Source organism: Sciurus carolinensis, chromosome 8 (genome assembly GCF_902686445.1).
Source record: "Sciurus carolinensis chromosome 8, mSciCar1.2, whole genome shotgun sequence".
Classification (NCBI taxonomy): domain Eukaryota; kingdom Metazoa; phylum Chordata; class Mammalia; order Rodentia; family Sciuridae; genus Sciurus; species Sciurus carolinensis.
In genome coordinates, this window is record NC_062220.1 from 68,502,280 (window position 1) to 68,528,764 (window position 26,485).

The following is a 26,485-nucleotide window of genomic DNA, read 5'->3' on the forward strand; positions in this document are numbered from 1 at the left end:
AGCTAAAAATTGGGCCGGGGAGGCCTCTACTTTCCTTGAGACTGTTCTTCATGTTCCAGCTGTTGTGGCTGCCCCAAATTGTCCTCTGATCCCCTAACATCAAAGAAATTTGCTTTTGCTTTCCTCAAGTAACAGCTTGTTAAAAAGGGACATTCACTCAGTTCTGTTCCCTGCTTTAGTGTCAACTCACCTCTAGCTTCCCATCTGTTTTGGTTGCTCTCCAGTGCCTTTACAGTTTTTGTTAAATTTATTTTGTCCAGAGTTTGCATTTGTTAGTAGTAGAAGTGTTGGTGTGATAGGTCTACTTTGCCATTATTGCAAGTGAACTCTGCATCTTTTAAAAAAATTCTCAGTATTATGGTGTTAGTTTATTTGAATCTCGGGAAATTTGTAGATAAGGAATTGAATGAAACAATAAACCCATCTTAAGGGTTCTCATTCAATTTGAGATGGGGAATAAAGTCCTAGGAATAAAACAGATTTTAAATATGCACTGACTTTTAGCTACTGTGTTCAATATTGTGGGGCTTGTGAAGAATGAGTTTAAAGTTTAAAATTAGTAATTATAAAGTGAAAGCTTTTGTTATTTTAACTGAAAAGTCATGGGGAATAGAGACAGTTTCTGCTACTTAAGAAAAAATAATAGGTGTTCTAATGGTAAGATACTACCATTTCGCTATTAGGATTCAGTATAAAGTGGCAAATAATTGCCTTGAACCAGAGGGACATTGCTTTGTTTAAATTCCAGCTGTTCATATTACTTATCTAGGCCTGACTTCAAATGCATCTGTGTTGGATATGTGGGTGGTTAAGTGGTCCACAGCATAGTCTTGGTGTAAGAAGATAGTGTGACTGGGCTGTAATCTAGTTAATTCAGCTACATAATTGACACTGGCTTGGCAATTCTATTGTAAGTGACCTACTTTTTTCTATGCATTAAGTGATTATTAATATGATTAATAGCATTGCTTAGTAGGCAAAAGCAGTATCCATAAACTGTGGCCAGATTCTACGCGGTAATACTTAAAAGCCACAATTCTAGAAACTGCTTTTGTTCACATTCCAAGTTGGCGATTGGAACAACTAAGCAGTCTTTGAAATAGTGAAGGCAGCTTAGACTCTACACTTCCTCAGTTTTTACCTGGAAATTCAACTGGTAAGTGATTTTTAAGGGGTAGGTTTTTGGAAGATGGTGACACCTGTTGACAGGATGAGTAGTAGCTTGTTTATAGACATAAAACAGGTCTTGTGGAGACAATAAGCTTTTGTAAATCTTGATGGTGAAATACTAAATCAGTAAATGTAATGATGAATGTAAGAATTATACTGTTTATATAAAAGCACCATACTTTATTTTTATTCCATACAAAATTTGGTGATTAAAAACATTAAATAGGTAATGAGTTTTATTTTGAACGTCATTATGTCAGTTTTTTAAATGTAGCTATTTTTCTTTGGTCACGATCTTGGCCATTTTACAGCCCTTTCTCCTTTGTTACAAGCAGGTGCTATATACAGCAACTTTCTGGCTTATATCCTTAAGGAGTGAACGGACCTCTCCTTCCAGTCTCACTAATTCTTGAGCTTTATCTTCTAAGTACTTTTGATTATCCTCATATTTTCTTTCTAAATCTGTGGAAGATAAAAAGAAAACATTAAGTCTGAATATACTACAATGATCTGAAAACCTGGCCTAATCTGTGCTATATGACTCTATTTACATATGTAAGGCAAAGTGAATAGATTTTCACCTTTTAAAGAAAATCTGTGGATGCCTTAACTTAGGAAAACCATGAGCCCAAGTGAAAAGACCCACCTTTCAGTAGTTGCAGCTTGCTGTTTGCTTGAGCCAGAAGTGTTTTTGCTTCATTTTGTAGCATTTCAGCTTTCCTTCTGGCATCAGCTGACTCTTCGGATTTTTTAGCAATTAAATTTTCTACTTTCTTATACTTTTCATCAAGTTCACTGTCCAGAGTCTGCAATTCCACATTTAGACACAAAGAGGTGATAATGTCAGATAATGTCAGTAATTATATCTAAGAGCCACTGTGTAATTGCAGCAAGCTCAGATCACAAAGATATTAATTCACACGGTAAGTGTTCTGAATTAAGGGCCACTGGGGGTGTTCAGACTTAATATGTATATTTTTTAATTTCAGAAAAATTTTGGCATTTCTGCTAAACCCTCATTCTCTTGATGAATACTTTTCCATAGAAAAGTAGCTTAACTTCATAAAGTAGACTAGACATCAAAGAAAGTCCATTCTGAAGATATGGAGGACCATCTGCATTTTGGCTAATACAGGGTTTGAAAACTGGACATCAGGAACCAAGGAAAAGGGCAAACAAAAAAATTAGGAAGGAAGAGTGAGATTGTAGCAATATACAAAAGGGGTGAGGAGAGAATTGCACTGGTTTTGGAAAAGTAGCTGTAAGTGATTCTCCTGAAAAACTGTTCAAACAGTAGTTGTGGAAATTTCATTTCAAGGGGTTTTGTTCTTTATTGTAATGTCCTTATTTAAAATGCTCTATAAGCAGAGTACTTAAAATGACAGCTGCAGTGAACTTCACATATTGTTTTTTTGGGGATAAACATTTACCCACAAAAATTGAGAAACAGAATGCATGCATAAAGCACTATCTGGCTTCTGGCTCAAAGTTTGACTTGCGTGAGATTTTCTCTGCAAAATATAGTACCTTCTAATGAGAAGGTGTGTAGTAAATTCAAAATGAGTGAGTCTGAAAGGTGAGATTTGATTTCCTACAAGCTGTTCTCTGTAATGAACTCTAGGCTTTTTTCATTCTGCTTTTAAAATATTCTCAAACGGCCAGGTAATTACTATATGCTATAAAGAGCTTTCTAAATAAAATACAATATAGACATATAAGTTCAGTATATGTTTTAAGACTTTCACCACTAGGTTAAATTAATTCCAGTTTAGATTTGAAGTCTTAGGTCATGTTTATTGGACACTTCTATATCCACTTCCATTTACATCTCTAAAGATTATTTCAAAATAGGTCATTTGGTATGTTTCTAGTGAATAATCATGTCTAATTCCAAGTTGAACAAGGAAGAGACTAGTTGAGCCTTTATTAACTGTGAAGTTACAAAGATTTACTTACCTTCTTAACATCTTCTGCACTTTGTTTTACAGTATATACTACTTTTTCAATGTATTCTGCCTCCCCAGAGTTCTGGGCAGCCTTCTGTTTGAGTTCTTCCACGTTTCTTTCTAGTTCACTGAGGCGCTGGGAGGCATTAAACAGTGTTTCCTCGGAAGCTGCTGTTTCAGACTCGATCTACAAGTATAATTTCAAGAACCCAGCCAACCATTAGTTTAAGAAATGATAGGAACTACTGTGAGTACAAGTTTAGTAGAAGATTTAGAAGGCCTGCTGTGTCATTTTGTTCTATGGCAAAAGTAATTAAAAATATAATTTCAGTAAAAGTTTTAAGAGCCAAACTTTAGTCCTTACTACATACATCTCATGTATTTGTTCACATTATTCATTTAGTACTTCTGATGATCCAAGCTGAGATTGATGGAAATTTTTTCTTATTTGACATTAAGAACAAGCCTTGGCAGCTTGATATAATAAGGAAGCATTTTAGGAACACCTACAAATTGGCTAACGAGTGTTCACAAATAAGCAGCTGTGAGATGAGGGACTTCCATGTGAATTTCCAAATGAATGTGAGTGGGAAAATTATAACTTTCATCCAACTTTTTTAGTTTTTTTTTTCTTCTATCAACTAAATGTCATACTCTAATAGTGGAGGTTTCAGCTAATGATGTTCAACTGCAAAGTTTTTATAAGATTGAGTGATGGCATATGGTCTGGGAAAGTTATAGATGAAAGCTGTACATATGGAGAATTATTTAGGGAAAGAGTATCTCATCTGGGAAAATGATAAGGGGGGATCAACAAACATTGTTTCTGAAAACTAGCCAAAGCAGGCAGCTAGTCTGGCCTATGATAGAATAGTTGGTTTCACTGACCAGTTAGTTAGTATTAAAAGTGATGCTAAAGATAGTTATTCTATGGGATAGACCTGAGCAACCATTACTGTCTTAATGAAATGAATTTCAGTATGGACATATGCTAAAATTTGTAAATATTTCAAACCAAATGATCCTTAGCCTCATAAAGTTCACCCAGTTGTTGACTTAGAAAAAAATTCTTAGAAACAAGTAATAATTCTGAGAGAATAGAGAATAGATTCACACAAGCTTTTGCTAGCATGGTTTAGTTAGAGGTTCTTTGTTTCTTACTTTTGTGATCTAAAACACTTCCTGCCCCCAGAGTCCCTGAAAAGTAGCCACCTTATTAACTTGTATCATCAAACCAAATATTTCAACTATATATTTTCCAATTTGCTTTTCAAAACTAATTTTTTAAAAGTCACTAAAATAAGTAAAAGTTCACTAAAATGTTACTAGTACAATTAAGAAATTGCAACAACTTAGAGACAAATCAAAATATTTAAATGGTTATAGCATAGTCTGGTGAGAAAACATTTCTTAATATTTTTCTGAACAAGTAGCCTAAAGAAGAGACATATATTCTCAAAACTTAACAAGGAACAATGGCTGAGCAGCTGGCAATTTTCATTTCACCAAGGGCAGTAGAATAGAGGAACATAGTTTTGTATCGACCAGTGGTAGCAAAAGCATGTTGAAAAACCATCTCCATCAAGTTTTAAACAGATGATGGTTGGCTTGAGAAGACCGATAGTGCCAGGTACTGGGTGGGTGCTTACAGTTTCAAAGTACAGGAATTCAATTAGTCATCAAGTTTCCTTTACCTATTAAAAAAAAAAAAAAAAAAAAAAAAAAACAACCCAACCAAAAAGCCACTTTCCTAAAATTGGAAGGAAAAAAAAAAATGTTTGCATTACTTCTGTTAAGAGGCGAGAGGATTGTTAGAATAAAAAATAATAAATCTGAAATTCTTTTCCTAGTGCCTTTAATATCTAGAAATTCCTTAGTGTTTTGCTTATAAAGAAAATACTTAAGTTTTCGTTCAGCTATAAGATCTCCATTAGGTTCTAGAATTGGGCATTGGAAACATGTTTTCACTTTTGTTGCTTTCCAATGATTATCAAAATTATAGTACAGTTTTTGTGAATAATCACCACCAATTATCTAAGACACTGGTGCTATCTATGTGGGTTACTTTGAGACTGCTTTATAAAAAAAATAGTGGGATAGTGACCTAAGAGGAAATTTTAAAATTTAATACTATACTTCATACTGTTGAACGGAGGGCTTTTTGTGGGGGTGAAAAGGAAGGGGCTTAATGATCTGTCTTCAGAGTCCTTTATCCTCCTGAAAAATATCATCATTCAGTTTTAGCATCTGTGCTAAAGGAACAATAGTTCAGATTTATTTAAAAAGGAATTCTTTTTACTATGGAGTTGGAAGAATTCTTGTTCATTGATAAATGTACTTTCCTGATAAAAAGGAGTGATAAAATGGGTATTTTCCCCCCACATTCAGCTGTGACTATAACATCTTACTGAAGTTAGGAGGTTCTGGGTTCCTTGGATATCTTCATCTGCTTGTTTAATTGCCTTCTCTGCTGCAATCTGGGCCTTTTCTGCTTCTTCCAGAGCTTCCTTTACCATATCTGTAGTGATTTTAACATCTGTTGCACTTTTGCTGTGTAAAGAAATGAAAAATACTTTGTTAACATGAAAAAAAAGTAGACTTGCTACTTTTATAGTTGTTGAGGCTGGCCTGGAACTTGTGATCCTGCCTCAGCCTACAATCACTGGGATTACAGGGCATACACAGCCACTCCTGGCAAAGAACATTTCTTTTAAAGGATAGCCTTGTTGAAATGACCCAGAGAGATTCACACAGGTCATTCCTAGAGATTTCATTGGTCAAAGAAATCCTTTTGTAATCCAAGCTAGCAACACCAATATGGTCCCTACATGCTATGGTGTCCTTAGATACCTGGCTCTCTTAGCTTCTTCTAACAACATCTCAGCTCTGGCAATGTCAGCAGCACTCTGCTGTAGAATAACCTCTACTTGAGAAAGGCTTTCAACTCGTTCACGGATGTCTTCCGTCAAGTTCTGTAACTGCTGTGGAGTGCTAGGCATTTCCATTTTCAATACTTCATTAGCAACAGCTTCAATGCTGTCCAGATCAGCACTATCCTCTGTGAAAAGCAAAGAGGTGAAAATTCATAACTCATTCATTCAACCACATCAGTCATCTATGATGTGAACTGCATCATGGGGATATGCCAAGAGATACCCATTTCCTGTTTAAGAATTTATAACCTTACTGGTTAAGGAGATGAGACCTACACACATAAAAAAGTAATTGCACACAGTATTACCAGAACTGTCATCATCTCAGGTAGACTGTAAGCTCTGGAATTGGGCGTTGGAAACAGACATTTTGGCCTTTGTTGCTTTCCAGTGATTATCAAAACTACTGTACAGTTTTTAGATGTTGGTGCTCAATCACAAAGACACTGGTCATGGGTTACTTTTGAGCCGCTTCATAAAATAGTGGAACAGTATTTTAAAGTATAATTTTGGAATTTAATACTACATTTTGTTGAACAGAGTCTATGCTATTTCCTAAAGTACCTTTTTTTTTTTTTTTTTCAATCTTTCTTAGATAAAGAAACAAAGCAACAAAGGTAGCTATAGGTAGTAAGGAAAGACTTCACAGAGGGATGAGGTACTGATCAGGTTTTGAAGGATATCAGAATTTGAAAGATTTCTGGATGGGGACTACTAGTACAGGCAGAGCATGTTATGTGACAGCCTATGGAGTGAGTTGTTCGGCTTGTGGAATCCCACAGAGGCAAGCATTTAAAGCTGGGATTGAAGGCAGTGAAATTTTTTCCCTGCAGTTCTGGAGATCAAACCCAGGACCTTCAGCATGCTAGGCAAGCACTCTACCACTGAGCTAAAACCTTTGCCCCTGCAATGAAAATTTAAGCTTGGAAGGAAGCAAATGAAGATATGAAGTGTTGTGATATTCCTTATAAATTTCTTAGATTTAGAAAATTATGGAAAGAGAAAGAGAAACAGGAGAAGTCAGAGAGAGAGAAGCAGGAAAACCAGGTAACAAAGCCAGGGAGTTTCAAATATCAAATGTGAAAAAGTGGTTAGGATTCAAATATATCAGATTCTCGCTCATTTTTAAGCTGCATGTGTTCTTAGGTTGTCAACAAACCTAAAAATGGACCCCCAAAAAGTGTAAGTAAAATGAAAAATATCCTTACGAGTCAAAAAGTTTCTGATTTGCTTGATCAGATTCCTCAGATCCTCGTTGCTCTTGTCCACTTTTTCTTTGGTAGCATTAGTTTTCAATAGAACATCCTGAGCATTCTGTTTTGCCTCATCTGCCCTCAGTTTTGCTTCAGTGACCTAAATATAAAGAATAAATTACTCATGAAAAAAATTTTCTTTCTGAAGCACACCATGATGTTAGAAAGGGTCCAAAAAAATGATTTGAAAAACTATAATCATGTCTCTGGGAAACAAATTTATCCCATTTAGCCAAGTATTATATTCCTATACAGACAAAACATTTGATACACAAATTCACATACAGTATTCTTACATGAATATGGCTAACATTTTTTTTTTCCCAACTTGTTTTTAACTCTGCCAAAACATTTGGTCTATAAAATGTTCCCTAGTCTTTTTCCTCAATTACCAACATAAGTACTTCAATGATAAGTATGTGTCACTTTAAAAGAACAAATGCCCAATAGCTTAGTATAGGATATTTGTAGTATAGCTGGATGTATTCATTAAACTGCTAAAGTAACAGTTATCTCAAAATCTTGTTTACCTAAGATTTGAGCTTCCTACACCCAAAGCATGTGTTTTTCTGTTCAGAAGAAAGCAAATTCTTAATAAATAAAACCTCTTTGTCACCTTCCTTGGCCACACAAAAACATGAATTTTCATACTGGACATTGAAATTATCTTTTCATTTCAGTTAGCATTTAGAGTTGATCTCAACCTTTTAAATCCTCTGGTCTATAACAAAGCAAACCAACAAGTGTAACAAAAACTGGGGCGATCCACTGAATTACCATCTTGGAGAGCTGTTCCACTTCAGCCAGGGCACTCAGGACATCTCGATCAAAGTCCATGGCTTTCTGCCAGGCACTGTGGGCAACAGTGACCAGACCACCACAGCCAGGCCCCCCACACTTCTTCTGTCCTTCGTCAGTTCTGCAGTTGGGGCCACCGCATTCAGTCTCAGAACAGTCAGCCCCTGGAGGCGTCCCACATGTCTGTAAGAAGCCAAAGATTAGGCATAAGAGTTCAGAGAGTGAATCTACTGCAATATAACAGCTGTGCAGGGCCTGGGTGGCCCCAGAGAGCATGTAGTCCTTGGCAAGGGTGCTTAAAAACACAGTGTTCAGGAGAGAGGAACAAGGGGCTCAGGAATGAGCAAACCTCCTTATTTATAATGAAACAAAATTCACATCCCTCAATCCTGCCCAAATGGATTAGAATACCATAAGGGCCATATCCAGGGTATGAACATCATTTGCTTTATCAAGTTGGATTCTGTCAGTGTGGGAGCCACAGAATATTGCTTTCTTTTTTTCTTCCTAGCCAGTTGGTTTTAAAAAAAAAAAAGGTACTGTGAAACTTCTTGGCCCATCTCCATGTTAGTTGCTTTGGTGAACATGGTAACAAAAGGCCTATTGCATTTAGTAGCTTTCACATCTAGCTAGGAAGATAGAAGCACTGCATATAAAGTAATCAAGAAAAAGTCAGATGCAGTAAGTGTGAAAGAAAGACGGCAAAGGAGAGACTTCTGAGGACTGTGGTAGTTGTAGGTGGGGAAGGGCTGGTGGAATTTGAGCAGGGGGAGTGGGAGAACATTACAGATGTGAAAGGAAGGGAGAAAGCAGTCTGAACAAAGGTAGCTGTAGCTTTTCCAAATTATTCCCTACCACCAGTACCCACTCAACCTCCCAGACCACCTTTATTATCTGCCAAAAACTTCTCAAAGATCACTGAGTGGTTATGGCATGCAAATGCAAATTGAGAAATTACAAGTAAACTATATGATGGAAAAGGCTGAGCAGGAAGAGAAACTATATTTAGAGCTGATCTTTTATGGAAAATATAAAGAAAAAAATTATTGTGATGGAAAAGTAGTTATTAGAATACTCCCAAATGAGGATAGTATTGTTTTTAAGAAGTTTAGTAGATATAGTCAGCTCTCTGGCCTGAAATTTTGAAGATAATTATAATTCTGTATCTCAATAACTAAAATAACAGTCTTTCACATCTTTGGATTACAATACATTAAAAAGCTTCAGCAAGTTTACTCTGTGTGCTACAGAAGAACATCAGTGCTAATCAAGAGTGGCCTAAAACCTCAGAGATGCTTTATAAAAACAATCTGACAGCACACTAGGTCTGTTTTGTTTCAACAGAGGCAGGCAGGAGAAAAACAGCATGGTTCTAGCTGAATATCAACAAAGATAAAGGATCAGGAGGTACTAGAAAAACACAGAGGGACAAAAATCTGTCGTTTTACAAGAAAAAGATTGTATAGAACCCAAAGAGTTCTCACAGGATAAGGAACAAAGACAAAAACAGTAAGAGAACTGGCAAAACTGGCTAATCCGTAGGTAGCTTACCAGGTGGAAAAGCCTGCCAGAGAAGGTGCTCATTTGTAGTGTGTGTGCGGTGGGGGCAGGGAGTTGCCCTCTTAACAGAGCAAAAGGTCTTGAATTAGAATCAAGATTCCTTCCTTATGAATTCTAATTCAAAAACATCAGTCATCACAAAATCTCTGAACTGCAATGCCAAACTAGTGTGACATGAAAGAATGGCATATTAATCTATAACAGCTTTATCTACTGTTAAAGGTGCAGATTACACAGTTCTAAGCCTTCGCTTTTCTTTAGTTTTTTTCATTTAATAAATGGTGACAGCTGTACATACTTCCTACTTCTAGGTGCTGTAAAGTTTGAAAAGATATCATCAAACCTTATAGACATCAATTAAATTGGTCACAAAACAGAACAGACAGTATGTTTTCATTGATTTCAGAGAGGGATGGGGGAAGGAGGGACCATGGCTAAAACAAAGTGGTAATGAAGTCTCGACTCTTTTGACTCAATACACACCATCACTCTTACTGCTCTTTTGTTTCTAGGCTCAGAGAACACAAATAGTCTTAGTCTATAAAAAGTACCCTCAATTCTCTCAGGTATCCTTCCATAAAAAATAGTAAGGAAACAGGAGGAAGAAACAGGCTCAATTTGGCTATCCTTTGGCCTTTTGCCTGATTTTCATTAAACTCACTACTCAATTTCATTTGGCTCCAAAATTACTTTTTAAAAGCTTCTAGGAAATTAATCTACTTTCTAAGCCAGTTTCAGGCTTAATCTTCACCAGGTAAAGTTACTGAAACAAAGGAACATCTTAGCTAACACTCATGGAAAAAATTCTTTTGCTCTGATTTTTTTTTTTTTTGGGGGGGGAAAGTCAATGATTCTGAATTCCTCCACTGAGATATATTTTGCAAGTCAAATCAGAATAAGGTTATAAAAAGAAAGAAATCACATCATAAAAAGGATCAAACTTCAATAAAAAGTCATTCAGTGTGGGAAAGTGCTCATGATTCTTTGGTTGCACCACAGAGAAATAGCTGGAAGAGGGGGAGGCTGGGAAAGCACATGCTCTGTTTATCTGACTTGGTCATGGACACCCGACACTGGCTGGGAGACCTAAGACTGGGAGTTTTCACTCTTACAGTGTTTCCTCCTAGCAATACTGCAGAAGTGAGGCCAACCCCCAAACCTTACCATTTCAGCAGCAGCTGAAAGGTCTAGACTCTGTAGTTTGCCTGCCAGTTCATCCAAAAGGCGAGCCTGTTCCTCTTGTTTTTCCCTGAACTGGGATTCTCGCTCCAACATCAGGTCTTCTACTTTGTCCCTGGTGAGAGCCGACTGCTCCACAGTGCTATTGGGATCTGTGGTGGAGGCATTCACCCTCTCTTCTGCATCAAGAGAAGTCTGGAAATACTTGGTAATACTATCCAAGGCACCTGGGGCAGGAAATGAAATCGCCCACAATTAATATCATTGTACCCGACTTCCTCACCAAGCAACATCCATATTTGATGCCCTAAATTTACTGTAAGGTTTCAGAATTTATAAAAATCTTTATGAAGAAGTAGAGCTTTCCTCTCATGACCAGTGAACCTATTCTTCCCATTAGCACCTAGTTGAATTCCAGAGGATGCCAAACATTGGGATGAGAGATGAGAAATTAATCACACACATGTTGTTTCTATTCTCAGGCAAACATCTAGTTAAATTGTTGGTGCTGGGCAGTCTGTAGATTGTATGTCCAGGTGCTTTTTCCTTAATTTACTCTTCAGGGCCACTGAAATGACTAGTATCATGTATCTAACAGCATAATGTGTTTTAGCTTTAGGGACCTAGTTAAATAAAACAAGAAAAACAAAAAAACAAAACAAAACAAAAAAACCAGGATAAATGGTGTGATTATTATTTCTATATTCTTTTGCTTTTGGGGGAGAGTACTATGTGGTCTATGATACCAATAAATGATTTGGAAAAATTACCTCCTGACCAAGCAACATTCTCAAATGTGAAAGGATTTGCAGAATTACCAACTTAATGTCTTTACTATCCAAAAGAGCCTCTTTCCAAGAAAGGGCCAAGGGATTAAACCATTAACTGGAAAAATTAGGAAACGGATCCCATTTGCCACTCACCCCGTGGGGCCTCTGCTGTCTCAGTCTTTCTGTGTCCCAAGTCCCACCTTTGTAAAACAGGGACTTCAGTCCCCATTTGTGCCACAAACTCCATGAAAAAAAGTTTAGGAACTATTAGAAAACAGTTTTTTTCTCAGTATTATATTAAAATGTTAGGCAGATGGTGAAATATATTGTCCAGGATTTAGTTTTTGCATAAAAATGTGCTCACCCCTAATATCTGAGTTTTTGATGAATTCCAGTTGTTCAGCAAGTTCTTTCACAGTCTTGTCAAGGCTCTCGGCTTCTGCCTGCAGTGAATCCAGTTCTTTGGTTGTGCTGTTGCTTTGTGAAGCTGTGTTAGATAATTTCACTTCTACTTGAGTCATCTTTTCTGTAACATCTTTGGTTAGTTTCCTGTAAAAAGAAAAATTAGCTTACCTATTTAAAATAAATCAAAGGACAATGGTAAAGTCTGATGTTTACATTTTCTAATATTGTATCTGTTATTCTCCCCTCAACCCCCTTAGGGACTGGGATTAAACTCAGGGTCTCTACCACTGAGCTACATCCCCAGTCATTTTTAGAAAAATCTCCAGACCAAGTTTAAATTGCCTAGGCTGGTTTTGAATTTGCAATCCTCCTGCCTCAGCCTCCTGAGCTGCTGTGATTACAGGTGTGCGACACTGTGTCCAGCTGTGCCTGTTACTCTGACTTCAAACCTATTCAGTAATTTGTAACAATGGTTTTACTCTTATAAGCGATTCTATTAAATCTAGCACGTTTTCTTTCTTCAAAGACTTTGAAAACAAGCACAGATGAACACCCAGCTAGGTTATGGTGGGTGGCCGTGGATGGGTTCCAAGTCTCTGCTGTAAGATGAGCACAGGTCAGTGCGGATCCCAGCTTTGTGTGTAAGCAGCTTCAAGCCCACATAACTGCATGGGCTCAAAGACACAAATGATTTCAGTGCAGAATTATGCCTTCCAGCCACCTTCCAAAAATGTTTTATGAACCTCAGGGATCTTCTACAAGATGGAACATGCAAGAGGAAACCCTATAGCCCACCATGAAGACAATGGGAGCCATCCAAACTAGCTTTTCATATACTCCAAGTAAGGTCCCATCAAAGGAGTCTCCTTACACCAAACTGCCCTTTCATTTTTCTTAAGAAAAAAAGGTGATCATTTACTGTGAAAGAAACATATAACTTTCATATAGTTCTTTGTACTCCAGACCCAGCTGCATCTTGTTATGTATCTTCATATCTCCAAAGTTATACTTAGGCATCTGTTTGTTTATTACTGTGTATATGCAGTTTGTGGTGAGTGTGTTTATGTGTCAGACAGAAAAAGAGAGAGACAAAGTAATATTTGAGAAGACCTTATTTCTGGGAATTACTGATTCATCTAATTGAATGTAACTGTTTTCTCAGGAATCTAATAGTACAGAAAATTGGGAAAATGACTGAGGCGTGGTGGCATACACCTGTAGATCAGCTACTCAGGCCAAGGCAGGAGGATCTCAAGTCCAGGAATTCAGTGCCAGCATGGGCATCATAGTGTGACCCTGTCTCTTAAAAACAAACTGGGAAAATGTAAAGATGCTAAAAACTTGAGGGCCTTTAGAAAAATTATGTTTAAACCTGAAATAATATCATGGATGACTTAACTCAAAGAATAGCACTTAACACATTTGCCCTATTCAGTAAAGAGGTTATAATTTATAAATCGCTTTTTTTCCCTGTGGATATGACTTCCTTTTTTCAGTTCATCTGTTGATTCAAAAAAGGCTTTCATTTCTTCTCAGATCTCAAAAAAATTATAATAAAAAAATCAAAACATTTTTTTTGTGTGTGTGTGATGCTGGGGACTGAACCCAGGTCCTCATGCAAGCTAGGTAAGTGCTTTACCACCAAACTATAGCACTGTCCCTGTAATATTACAGAATTTTTAAAAGAAAGATCACTTCGTATCCTAAAACTGCATTCTTGGGCACTGTTTAAAAAAATTCATGAAATTAGTTTTCCTGAGATGCTTACAGTCTACCTCAGAGTAGTGAGGGTAGAAACAGCTGCTTCTGGAATGTAATCTCCTGGAATGTAATCTCTCCAAGGACACTGTATTTTTTGGTTCTCACATAGGGGCATGAAACCCAGGCCAAGAATCTCTCCCTAAATGGGCCTGCACTCAGAACATGGCCTACCAAAACTTGTGATCACTGCACACGAGGAAGCTAAGTTTCTTAATGAGGTAAAATGCCTCATTAAATGCATTATTACTCCACATCAGACATTTCCTAACTCCCTGGTCAACTACATGGTCTTGGGCAGAAAATATGAGGCTTTAAAAAGTCAAGGGATCAGCTGACATCAAATCTAGAAGGACAAGGCACTTAAACTGATGACATCAGTAGTTCTCTTACTGCTTCTCCTATGTTGTCTTAGGTCAGCTATGCCAATTTAAGTATCACCATACCAGGAAAAAGCTACAGGACTTCTGTCATAATGTAAAATCATCTTCTTAATGAGCAGGACTTAGAAGTGAAAGAGTCCTCTTGTTCTTGCCTAGATAGTGGATTGCAGTAAAAACCCCACAGCAGCTGGGAAACAAACATTAGTACCCCTTTGTTTTGTCCTTTCAGTTCCTAAGTCTTAGTATGCTGTTTCCTGGGGTCTTTTTTGGCAATGGTAGTTAGAATGTTTTAGGACAGGAGAAAAAGAGGCTAGGAGAAAGGATGGAAAAATGATGCCTAAGAAGTTTGGCATCTCAGCTCAATTCTCTGCTTTAACTGGCACAAACACTGTCCAATCAGAGAGCTAAATACCCTGAGGAAGGCTGGGAGAGAATTTTTCATAGTAGAGGGGTTCTTATAATTTGATGAATGGCTAGTAAATCCATGGCTAAGAAGTAGAATAACTTGAGAATCAGGAGTCTTATTTGTGTTGGTGGAATATCCCTAGTAGTAGCAATGTAATATAGGCAATGACAGTTTAAATTTACGATGTTATTTTTTTCTTTCGCAGTTATCATTTTTACAATGTAAGGTAAAGGCAAATGTTACTTTCTCCCTCTTCCAGGCCCAGGAATGAAATGTTATCCAAGTTTGTAAGCCTAGCACATGGCAAAGCCAAGGCTCAGTTATGAATCTTCTGTCTGAAATCCAATGTCCCTTCCATTCCACTGCCTTAGAGAATTATTTGCAAAAAATAAAACATGCACACTCATTCTACACAGCAGCCTTCAAATCTTGGTCCCCAGTAATGGACCCATATTTACTCACCCAAGTGCTCACAGTCAAGACTACTGGGAAATGATGTTTTAAACAGTCTCTGCTGCTTAAAAGTTGGAAAAACTCTGCAAGTTTTTACTCTAACTCATTATCTACTTACTCTGCTTCCTCAAAGAGATTCCCAATATTTTTCAGTGGCTCTGCTGCTGGGCTCTGGGCCAAAATGTCTTTTATCTCATTGATTTTCTTCTCCACTGAGTCCACGGTCTCCCGGTAAGGTCCAATTACACCACCAATCTTCAAGGCTTTGGCTTTCTCCAGGAACTTGTGGGTCCTGTTGGTCAACTCAGAGATGATCACATCCCAGAGAGCAAAGCACTGGTGGCAGGGTGTACAGTTGGGGAAGACGCCGGAGTATCCTCGTGTACACTTATCACAGCGTGGACCCTCAACACCCTCCACGCACACACACTGGCCTGTGGACTGGTCACACTGAGGTGTCTCGATGCCCCTGGGGTCACAGTCACAGGCTAGAGAGGAAACAGCAATGGTAGGTGATCTACTGAATCAAGTTGCAATTACCAGATTTAGCATTTAGAATCCTCGGTCACTGTTAAAATGGGAAGTGTCAACTGTCAATGCCAGATTACCAACTGCTCATGTAGAAATTGCAAAGGCTTCCTTCAGCACATATGACTTTAACCCTCGTTGACCCTCTTGACAGTAGAAATAATTTAAAACTTAATAGCTAACACTTATTGAACACTTCAACTATGTGCCAGGAATTTCAGAAATGTTTTACCTATCTTGTTTCATGGCAACCATATGAGATAGGTGCAGTAACAATTACTTCTTCACAGATAGGGAAAGTGAGGTATAGAGAAAATGAGTCTTATGCAGAAAAGGCTAAGTCAGGAATCTGATTCACCATTTTAACTCCAGAATCTGTGCTCTTGACCTCCATCCCATCTCTGCCTCCTTCTAACTATGATGTCCTTCAGATCATGTTAGTACAGACCATTCAGGCTACATCCTGATATGTACATCACTTGGCAGAAGATGCATCATTCAGAGCAGTGCCTAATGGAACTGATCCTATCTGGTCACAAAACAGAGCAGTGGTACTTGGTAAAATGCATAACCTTGATCAAAAGAAAACCAAATCTGGAAGAAGTCTCAGGAATCCAAAGTACCTAGTTTAAAGGCTTTCAACTGGCCGTACTACCAAAAGTGTTACACAGATTTAATGCAATTCCTATTAAATCCAATGACATGGAACTAGAAGAAGCAATCATGAAATTCAGTTTGGAAAAAGAGACCCAGAATAGCCAAATTAACACTTAGCCAGAAGAGCAAAGCAGGAGGTATCACAATACCAGACCTTAAACTCTTAAACTCTACTACAGAGCAATAGTAATAAAAACTGTATGGTCTTGGCACCAAAATAGACATGTAGAACAATGGTACAAAATAGAAGGCACAGAGACAAACCCACATAAATACACTTATCTCACACGAGACAAAGTTGCCAAAGCCATACATTGGAGAAAAGACAGCCTATTCAACAAATGGTGCTGGGAAAACTGGAAGTCCATATGGAACAAAATTAAATTAAACCTCTTTCACCCTGCACAAAAATCAAGTGGATCAAAGATTTAGGCACTAGAATAGAGACCCTGTGCCCAAATTTTCATCATGTGGGCTTAAGACCTGACTTCCTTAATAAGATTCCTAAAGCACAAGAAGTAAAATAATCCATAAATGGGATGGATTCAAACTAAAAATTTCTCAGCAAAGGAAACAATAACATGAAGAGAGAGCCTACATAATGGGAGAAAATCTTTATCACATGCACCTCAGAGCATTAATCTCTAGGATATATAAAGAACTGAAAAAACTTAACACCAAAAAAATAAATAAAATAACCCAACCAATAAATGGGCTAAGGAACTGAGCAGACACTTCACAGAAGATATACAATCAATCAACAAATATATGAAAAAATGTTCAATATCTCTAGCAATTAGAGAAACGCAAATCAAAACTATTCTAAGATGTCATCTCACTCCAGTCAGAATAGCAATTATCAAGAGTACTAGCAACAAGTGTTGGTGGATGTGGGGCCAAAGGTACACTCTTACATTGCTGGTGGGACTGGGAATTGGTGCAACCATCACAAAAAGCAGTATGGAGATTCCTTAGAAAACTTGGAATGGAACCACCATTTGACTCAGCTATCCCACTCCTCAGTCTATACCCAAAGGACCTAAAATCATCATATTACAGTGACACAGCCACATCAATGTTTACAGCAGCTCAATTCACAATCGCTAAACTATGGAACCAACCCTAGGTGCCCTTCAACAGATGAATATACACAATGGAATATTACTCAGCCTTAAAGAAGAATGAAATTATGGCATTTGCTGGTAAATGGATGGAACTGGAGAATATCATGCTAAGTGAAATAAGGCAATCCCAAAGAACCAAAGGCTGAATGTTTTCTCTGATAATCGGATACTAATTCACTATTAAGGGTGGGGCAGGAATAGAGGTATTTTGGACCAGACAGAGGGGAGTGAAGGGAGGGGAAGGGGTATGGGGGTAGGAATGACAGTAGAATGAATCAGACATTATTACCCTATGTGCATATATGATTACATGACCTGTATAACTCTACATCATGTACAACCAGAAGAATGAGAAGGTATACTCCATTTATGTATGATGTGTCAAATGCATTCTACTGTCATGTATAGCTAATTAGAACAAATAAAAAAATATATTAAAAGGCTTTCAACTACATATAATCTCATTTGTGGGTGTCTGCCACTGTGATAACCACCCTAGCACTGTAAGTGGAGACTCAAAACGTCAGAGGTGATCCAAGGGCCTGATATGGTTGGCATTTTATGCACAGCCAGATGGCAAGAGGTAAAATCATGCCTAGTACGGGGTAAAAATTAGTGTTTCTGGGCAACAGCTGTGATTGACTTTGTTGACTACAATGCCAATGTTTCTGAATCCTGGCTTAAAGTTCCAAATCTCAGGTGACCAAATTATTTTCTATCAGTATTCGACATTTCACAGTATTTGTACAGTGTTTGAGTAAATAAAGACTGATGCTACACACATCTCTGGCCTTAAATCCATTCTAGGAAAAGTTGTGAATAAGTAAAATAAATATGATTTTATTTCCTTAACTAGACTGTGGACTTCAAAGGCAGGGGCGTGTCTTCAACCATTTTTCCATTTTCAGTTTTGAGCACAGTGTTAACTTGCACTTGGAATTGCATAGTATTTGCCAAATGAGGTCCTAACCTCATTTACATACCTCCTCAAAATAAAATAACCCTCCTAAAACTGGTGGCAACTGTGGCAAAGCACAGCAGATTCATACTCTTTCAGATACTTTTATAAAGTCTTCCTGGGTAATAGCTGCAGTTTGCCTCCGCCAGATTGTCTACTGGAACATCTTCCAGAAACAGGTAAACTGATATTCCCCAGAGCTACCTTCAATACCTCCATCTTCTGACACCATTTGTCTGACCCTTACCTCACAACATCCTGCCCTGTGTTGCTAGTTTACCTTTATATTGTCTTTCTTTGCCAACTACACCAAGTTCTTGAGCAGCAAGTTTGGTAAGTCCAGCACTGTAATGAAGAAGGCAAGCTGGGAACCCGGCACAGTGGCACATGCCCATTATCCCAGCAACCTGGGAGGCTGAGGCAGGAGGATTGCAAGTTGGATCCCAGCCTTAGCAACTTAGCGAGACCCTGTCTCAAAATAAAAAGGAAAGGACTGGGGATGTAGTTCAGTGGCAAAGCACCCTAGAGCTCAATCCCCAGTACAGACAAAACAAAACAAAACAAAAAAAACTCTGTTATGGAACCCTGGGCAATTAGGAAACTGAGTCATGGCTTCCACATCTGTGAAACAGGCTAATGATTACACCTACCTTATATGATAGCTTTGAGGATAAAAATAACTTAATTCTAAAGTGCTTAGAAGAGCATCTGATCTCTAAAAAGCACTCAAAAAACTGTTAAGTTTTTAATATCACTTTCTGTATCTGATGGTCCGCCCAGTGTTACCTGATTACATTTCCACTGGATAAAAGAAAAGTAGTCATGGTCTTAGGCTTATTTGCTAGTAATCTGAAGTTTAGAATATTCTAGTTTTTAACTTTTAGGGTTTAAAACATACTTTTCTTGGTGCCTTGGGTTTTCAAAACTAAACTTTGGGTTTTAAAATTAAAACTTGGATTTTTTTTTTAAACACCTAAGGCATGTTTTATTCTTTCCTAATTTTGGAAAGAATACTGAACCAAGAAGTAACTTAAGCAAGCTATGTGTAACTTTAATTGTGATTCCTATACCCTTTATTCTATATGTTCCTTGAAAAAAGGGTTCCATGATCAAGGTCCATACAGGAGATTCTACATCTTCCCCTTGAAGATTAAGAGCACATTTCACACTAATAAACACATAAAAAGAAATTTCAGCATATTAAAGATCCAGAGGAGTTCTGCAGGAAAACAAACAAACCTAAACTTGTTTTTACATTTTTTACCCAGCTGTATCTCAAACTCATTCATGGGATTGTGTTTTAGTGGAATACCTAGTGACAAACCAGAAAAATAATGAGAAAGGTACTACTTTCAGTTTCTTGGATGAACAGAATAAGAACTTAGATAAGGCTACACCTGAAAGCCTTATGATATTTAAAATTTTTTTTTCTTTTTTTAGTTTGAATATCCATATATATTTTCACATATATATTCCTATATGTTTGTATACATTCACATATATATATGAATATACCTTAACAGCAACCAAATTCCTGCTCATACATTTTCATATATATTCAGTTACATAATCATAAACTATAATTAAAATTATAAGTATCCATCTTAAAAGAAAAATAACTATATAAAAATTATACCCATTTAAATATTTTCATGTATATTTTTACATATATATTCATATTTGTATTCCTATATATGGATAATAATGTTCAATCCCTAAACTAACCCTAACAATTTTTCTATGTTAGTCCTATACCTACCAATACAACTTAGAGAAACCACTATACATACAAACCATAATATTTTACACGAATGTACCTATGTATTTGGGGATATAAGTTCATATATTCACATAAAAACCCAGATACTTTATATATATATACATATATATACACATTTCAATAGGTACAACCCAGATTTCACACATAATATAACAGTACTGCTTACCTTAAAAAATGATATTTAAATTTTAAGAATGATTTTTATATCATTTTGGTAAATTCATTGTTATCCAGAAAACTTGGTTACCGGGTGACTTGCATCAAAATCACCTGGAGGGATGATGAAACAGATGCCTTTGCTGCTCCCTCATCCCATCTTCTCATTCAGGAGGTCTGGGCCCAACAACTTAACATTCTACAAGGTCCCAGGAGATGTGCTGTTGAGCATTGCTAGACCTGACTTTTAGTATTGACTGTGTCATTTTTCCAGCTGTTTCCACCTTCTTTGTATGTTTGAGGGAGAGAGAGCAAGAGTGTGAGCAAATGTGTGTGTGTAGATACCTTCTCAAAGGTGGAGTAGAACCATGACTTTAGAGTTCACAGTGTGAACTGATGCACAAGTGTAAGGGCCTATGTAATAGAGGGATAAGCAATGCCACCCATGATACTGAGACCACTTCACTCCTGCCCCCATTAGCAGTCATCCCTGTAAATGCTCCAAGAACCAACTACTAAAGCCCACTTACCCCACACCTCCCCAGGCTTCAGATAGCTGAGGCACATGCTACACAGATAGCTTTTAGTTTGCTCAGAAAATTATTCTTTCCCCATAGCTCATGCAAAGGTACACTTTAGTTCAATCCTGCATAGGTGTCTACTGGGTTCATGACTAGGGCAAGGGATGCAGGTCAACAGTGAATTTATTTAACATTTCTCTGATTTTTCACCTATTGCATTGCTAAGGGCACATCTTGCACTCATTCTGTCACAAGCATCTTTGAGGGAAAAACACTGGGCTGGCACCATAGGCTCAAAAGGCAGATAAAGTTTCCCTCCTTATCTGGCCACTGGGTGGTGGGGGGTAGTTTGGGTCCCGCAGGGCTTCAAATCTCTCCAAAAGACAACCACCAGTTTAGCCCAACATTCCTTTCCTTCAACTGAGGAGCTGATCATCACTGAAAAAGTCAGCCCTGCACTCTCAAAGAATACAAAACAACTGTTCCAGAATACATCCGGTTTTAATTTCAAACTGAAGCTGGGAAATGGTTACACTCCTGGACATGTGCTTCCTTCCCAGCTTACATATTTCCAAAATGGCTTCTTGGAGTCCCCTAGGAGATGAGCACCAGAAGACCCACATGCATGACCTTGTCAAAAGACCTTTCCTCACCCCAGATCTTTTAGTGAAACTCTTACTACTCACATGCCTGGAGCAGAAAGGTTGGGTCACACCTGGCAACTTAAAACTTGTTGGACACTAACTAACATTATGAAGGAAATTCAAAGGTCATCTCTCACACCCACCAGGATCTAAACATGATAAGCCAACTGTGTAGGCCGTGGCTGACGCACTCAGCAGCCTCCTATGAGAAAGGGTGTGCCTCGAGCACAGCGTTGCGTTAGGAAGTGATATTATTTGGCAGAGAACCAAAAACTTTCTCTTGGAAAGAGGAAAGTATATACAGAAAAAGTTATTGCCTGATCTTTAATATGAACAAATCATGAAGTTCAAGAACAGCATTTCATGAAAGAAAATTATATTAATGAGCCCCAAGAATTCCATGTTCATCTGCAAATACATTTTCTGTGGTCAGGAGGTGTCCCCTCTGTTTATTAAGTTTTCTTATTTAAAACATGACACCTAAGAGCTAGGTACATGAAGACTATTGCACCAATTTTAAAGACGTTGAGGCTCAGAGGAAAACATGTATAAGTCAGTGTCAGAATGGAAACCTGCTTTCCTCATACCCTTCCCTCTCCTCCTCCAGAGCTGATTTCCCCATTAAGCAAAGTCCACCTTTCATGGCCTGTCATTTAAAGCTTTTCACAATTGGGTGAAACCAAATCTTCTAAGACTCCAGCCAAGCCTTTTTCCTAATGGTATTTCCTATGGTCTTTGCACTACATGATGTCCTTATTGTCCTTCGCTATGACAGTAATTTCTCTCTAAATACCAGCTATTAACAAGAAGCCACCAGGACTGTGGAAAGAGCAGGACCCTGGGCTCCCAGGCATGGCCTCAGAGCCCTGGTCTCCCCTCACACATCTTCAGGCAAGCCTTTTAACCTGAGTCTGAGATTAGTCAACTATGACAGGGAGGTTAGTTAGATTTACCCCCAAAGGTTGCTGCAAGGATAAAATTAAGACTGATAATCGTATGTGTGAAAATGCTCAGCACTGACTGAGCAGATCTCTGCAAATGCCCACTAGAAGTAACTTTCTCCATAAGATTTCATCTAATGACTTCAGTTCCCACTGATCTTGCCCTACCAACTGACAGGATCTGTTCCACTCTCTTCCTGCTTTCTGTGCTCCATTTCCCCAAATAACCAGCCTCCTGTCAAGGCAAGAGCCCTGTCCACTCACCACTATGCACCAATGTCAGTCAACACTGGGCTCATTATCCACCTTTCTGTTGGAAACTTACATTTGCCTTGGGACAGAGAAAGTCTTAAGTATCTTAAGTACCAGATGACAGTTATCTGCTGCCACCAGCTTTGCTTTTTAAGTAATGTGGGTCTCTAGGATTTACAGCAACACTAAAAGGTTGGCTGATACTTTACCAGGACATTTCCATTTCACTAAAAGAAAAACTTGAATACTTTGTATGTCTTTACATGTGGTTTTCTGTTTTCTGACATTCTTTCCTACCCCTTTCCCTTTTTTTGGCCCCCATACTATAACTTCAATTTTGGAATGAAAGAGGGAGGATGACTATGATTTCACCTACAGAAATTTTTGCCTGACTAGCCCAGAGGTTGCAAATTTTTTACAAAAGATCCATAGAGTGACTATTTTAGGTTTCGCTGGCCACTCTGTCTGTCATAAGTATTCAACTCTGGCACTGCAGCACAAGCAGCCGCAGATAAAATATAAACAAGCAGGTTCAATGCTTTAGTTACCAGCATGGGAAGTGGGCTGCATGAGGTCTGCCCACTTCTAGTCTAGATCCCCACTTCCAGGGACCCACATTCTGTTATTAAGATTAGGTAAGAAAGACTTCACCCTCCTATCAACAGAATTTACAGTTCTCCAAAGACTCAAAGTCTGATTTCCTGAAGCACAATGGAAATAAAGAATAAGAGGAGTGATTATAGAAGAAATTCCAACCTGAGAGAAGAATTCAGGCATTCTAAAGATAAATGTGTGGGCAAAAGAATGCACAGTTTTGTTTTTTTTCTACTAGAGAAATGTGAAATAAGAAACAAGCATGATGGGGAAAAAGGCCACTGCTCAGGGCCTCTCACCTGTGCCCCATAGTTGCCTTCCTCTGGATTTAGAGACATTGGCCTTTTCTAAGAGCCAAGGCCCCAAATGGAAACCATACCCTCCCTTTACAATCTATGAATCAACAGAAAGATTCCTTACATGACCCTTTAGCTTCTGGGGGGCACAATGCAGAGCTCCAGGCTGAACTTTCCTCCAGCATGTTCTCAGTGGGTGGATGAGACTCTCTCTCCATCCCAGCACAGTGGTGGGCTTGTTCAGGCTTGGCACCATCAGCCAAGAGGCCCAACTTGCTGGGACAATAGGAACATTCACCAATTTGTATGTTGGAGGCTCAACTCATTTGTCTTTTACATAACTACATTTTTTTCCATAAGGAGAATACTATGACCTAAGTCTTTCTATAAGCTTATTGTTTGCAAGATGGCACCAGAAAGTCTAAATTTGTGCCCTCCAACAAACCATTTCAACTGAAAATATATTTGGCAATTAATTACATAGTTCAAGAAAAGAATATGTTCTTTCCTCATAGTTCCATCTAATTTTAGATAACATTTCTTCTTGTCTTTGCTGATCTTTGGACCCAGTCCCTCAAGTTCTGTTACTCCCATTTCTAAGGCACACCAGTGCAAACAGACCTGAGCCTGGTCTGCTGCTGCTTCTTCTTTCTTTTAACATATTTTAGTTGTTGATGAACCTTTATTTTGTGTATTTTTATGTGGTGCTGAGAATTGAACCCAGTACCTCACACATGCTAGGCAAGCGCTCTACCACTGAGCCACAACCCCAGCCCCTGGTCTGCTTCTTACTGCCCCTGTGATCACTGGACCATACTGATCACTAGCTCCCACTGCCATCCAGTATGAGCAGGCCTTGTGGCTGCCATGAATCACCCATTGTGAATTCAATTCTCGCTCTCTCTAGATGCTTTGTAGGTTTTCAGCCTCCTCTGCTGGTTATCGAAGGCCTTTGGGACCCAGTGTATTCTGCCTGAGAGTCTCCCTTAAGCACTGTGGGACATTTGTCATCCTATGGCAACTGCCCCATCATGGTGATAACCCAAATGCTCTTCTTCCCCCAAATTTCCAAATGTCCCACCCTAGTCCAGTCAATGCAAACCCAAAGGGCAGTATAGACCTGAACACTCAAAAAGATACAACATTTTATAACTCTGAATTGCCCAAGTTAGCAAAGAGGTTAGGTATTTTACATCTAGATTTTAACACTTTGGGGAAAGGGGCTTTCTGGTCTCCATCTTTAAAAAATCCCAAAGATGTTGTAATTTAATAAGAAAGTAAGGAGAGAACCCCTAGATCGAGAATCTGCCAATACGTCTTGGGTATTTTCCCTTGAGCCCATATACTATCTCCAAAGGTCTTGCCACCAACTTTTTACTAGTTGAGGTTGTTTCAGTCAGCTTTTTGCTATAACCAAAAGACCTAACAAGAACAATTAGAAAGGAAAAATTCATTTGGAGCTCATAGTTTCAGAGGTCTCAGTCCATACCTGATCGATTCTACTGCTCTGGGTCTGAGTTGTGATAGAACATCACAGCAGAAGGGTGGCAGAGGAAAGTGGCTCAGGACATGGCCACCAGGAAGCAGAGAAGAGGCTAAGCTCAGTTCACCCAGGACAAAATACATACCCCAAAGACATGCCCTCAACAACCCGCCTCCTCCAGCCACACCCTGCCTGCCTATAATTACCACCTAGATAATCCATTCCAGTGGATTAAAGCACTGATTAGATCAAGGATCTCATAACCCAATCATTTCACCTCTGAATTTTCTTGCCTTCCCACACAGGAGCTTTTGGGAGACACTTCATATCTAAACATAACAGGGATGGGCTGAATGGGTGTGAAGACTTAGATTATAATAAAAAGGTCACAAAAATATAAAGAACTGAGGTTGAATTTTTTAAAAGCAGATTCTGCATGTTTTTTAAAAAATTATATACATATAATGATAAATGCATAGAAAGAAGATTGGAGATATTCATACCAAACTGAGGAAAGGGAGGAATGTGCTGGGGTGGCAGAGAGGAGCAGGGGCTTGGCGTTCTCCTAATACAGAAGGAGTGTTTGACTTGAACACAGCCAGCCTGGCTCCAGGCACCCAAGCTCTCTGCTATGGGATTCCATCTGCCTGGCTCCCTGCTGCCCTCCTGTCACTGGGATCCAACTGCACAACAGCACAACAGGAAAGCCCTAAAGCCAGATGATGTGTGTACTGTCTTCATTAACTAAAGGTCTGATTATCTTAAAAAGGAAATACCAAAGGGAGATGCAGAAAGGCATGTACATGTCCAGTTTCAATACATTCTCCTCATACAAACTACTTCTCCTTGCAGAAAACTTGGGTTTGTATTATAAGTTTGTTTTTCCTGCTTATCAGTTTCCTATGTAATGAGCTGACTTTTCTTCTAGATAAAATGAACAAAGAAGTTGGCAAACTTCAATGCTACAAATCTCATTTTTCACGAAGTTTCTAAAACAGGATCTAAATTTTGACCCAAATAAGCTGGCATGGGGGTCCATAAGCCACAATTTTTCTGACAGATTTAGAGGCAAAAGCTGAAAGAAAAGATAAAAGGGTAAGAGGTAAAGTTCTGACTACTCCATGAACAATTCTCTGATTGACTCAGCCCTTGGGTAACAGGCATTTCATGCCAAAAGAGCTAAGACGGCTAAAGGTCAGAGAGCTTTGGCAGCCAACGCTGTTTTGCCAATAACACAGGCTGATAGAATCAGGGTATAAGCAAAGATAGAGCCATTATGTGGAAAAGAATCAAGCCCTTGGGGCACTATAAGATTGAGGAATTAAAGAGATAGTGATCGGGGCCCTGGAGAAACCAGGGTTTTATTTCTAGAAAAATCTGAGAGCAACTGGTCCACTGACAGTCAATACCTTCTAATAGAACTGAGAAAGTCCCAGCTCATTAGAATCAACATCTGGACTGGAGAGTGATGAACGAAAGAGTACTTGTTTATTGACACAGCAAATATCATCCCCTCTGTGAAACAAACCTTAATCAA

At 38.5% G+C, this 26,485-nt stretch overlaps 1 protein-coding gene across 1 annotated transcript in view; it reads right to left on the reverse strand.

The window, feature by feature from the left end:
- Window positions 1-1,327: 1,327 nt before the first annotated feature.
- The window catches only part of Lamb1 (laminin subunit beta 1), a 70,507-nt gene continuing 45,349 nt past the window's right edge, over window positions 1,328-26,485 (reverse strand). The window contains exons 25-34 of the mRNA XM_047559858.1: window positions 15,133-15,502; window positions 11,974-12,158; window positions 10,825-11,066; window positions 8,080-8,283; window positions 7,258-7,402; window positions 5,967-6,174; window positions 5,525-5,666; window positions 3,127-3,303; window positions 1,817-1,976; window positions 1,328-1,632 (exon numbers count right to left, since the gene is read on the reverse strand). Of these exons, the coding sequence (XP_047415814.1) occupies window positions 1,496-1,632; window positions 1,817-1,976; window positions 3,127-3,303; window positions 5,525-5,666; window positions 5,967-6,174; window positions 7,258-7,402; window positions 8,080-8,283; window positions 10,825-11,066; window positions 11,974-12,158; window positions 15,133-15,502 (1,970 nt within the window). The 3' untranslated portion in view covers window positions 1,328-1,495. The remainder of the gene's footprint in view (window positions 1,633-1,816; window positions 1,977-3,126; window positions 3,304-5,524; window positions 5,667-5,966; window positions 6,175-7,257; window positions 7,403-8,079; window positions 8,284-10,824; window positions 11,067-11,973; window positions 12,159-15,132; window positions 15,503-26,485) is intronic.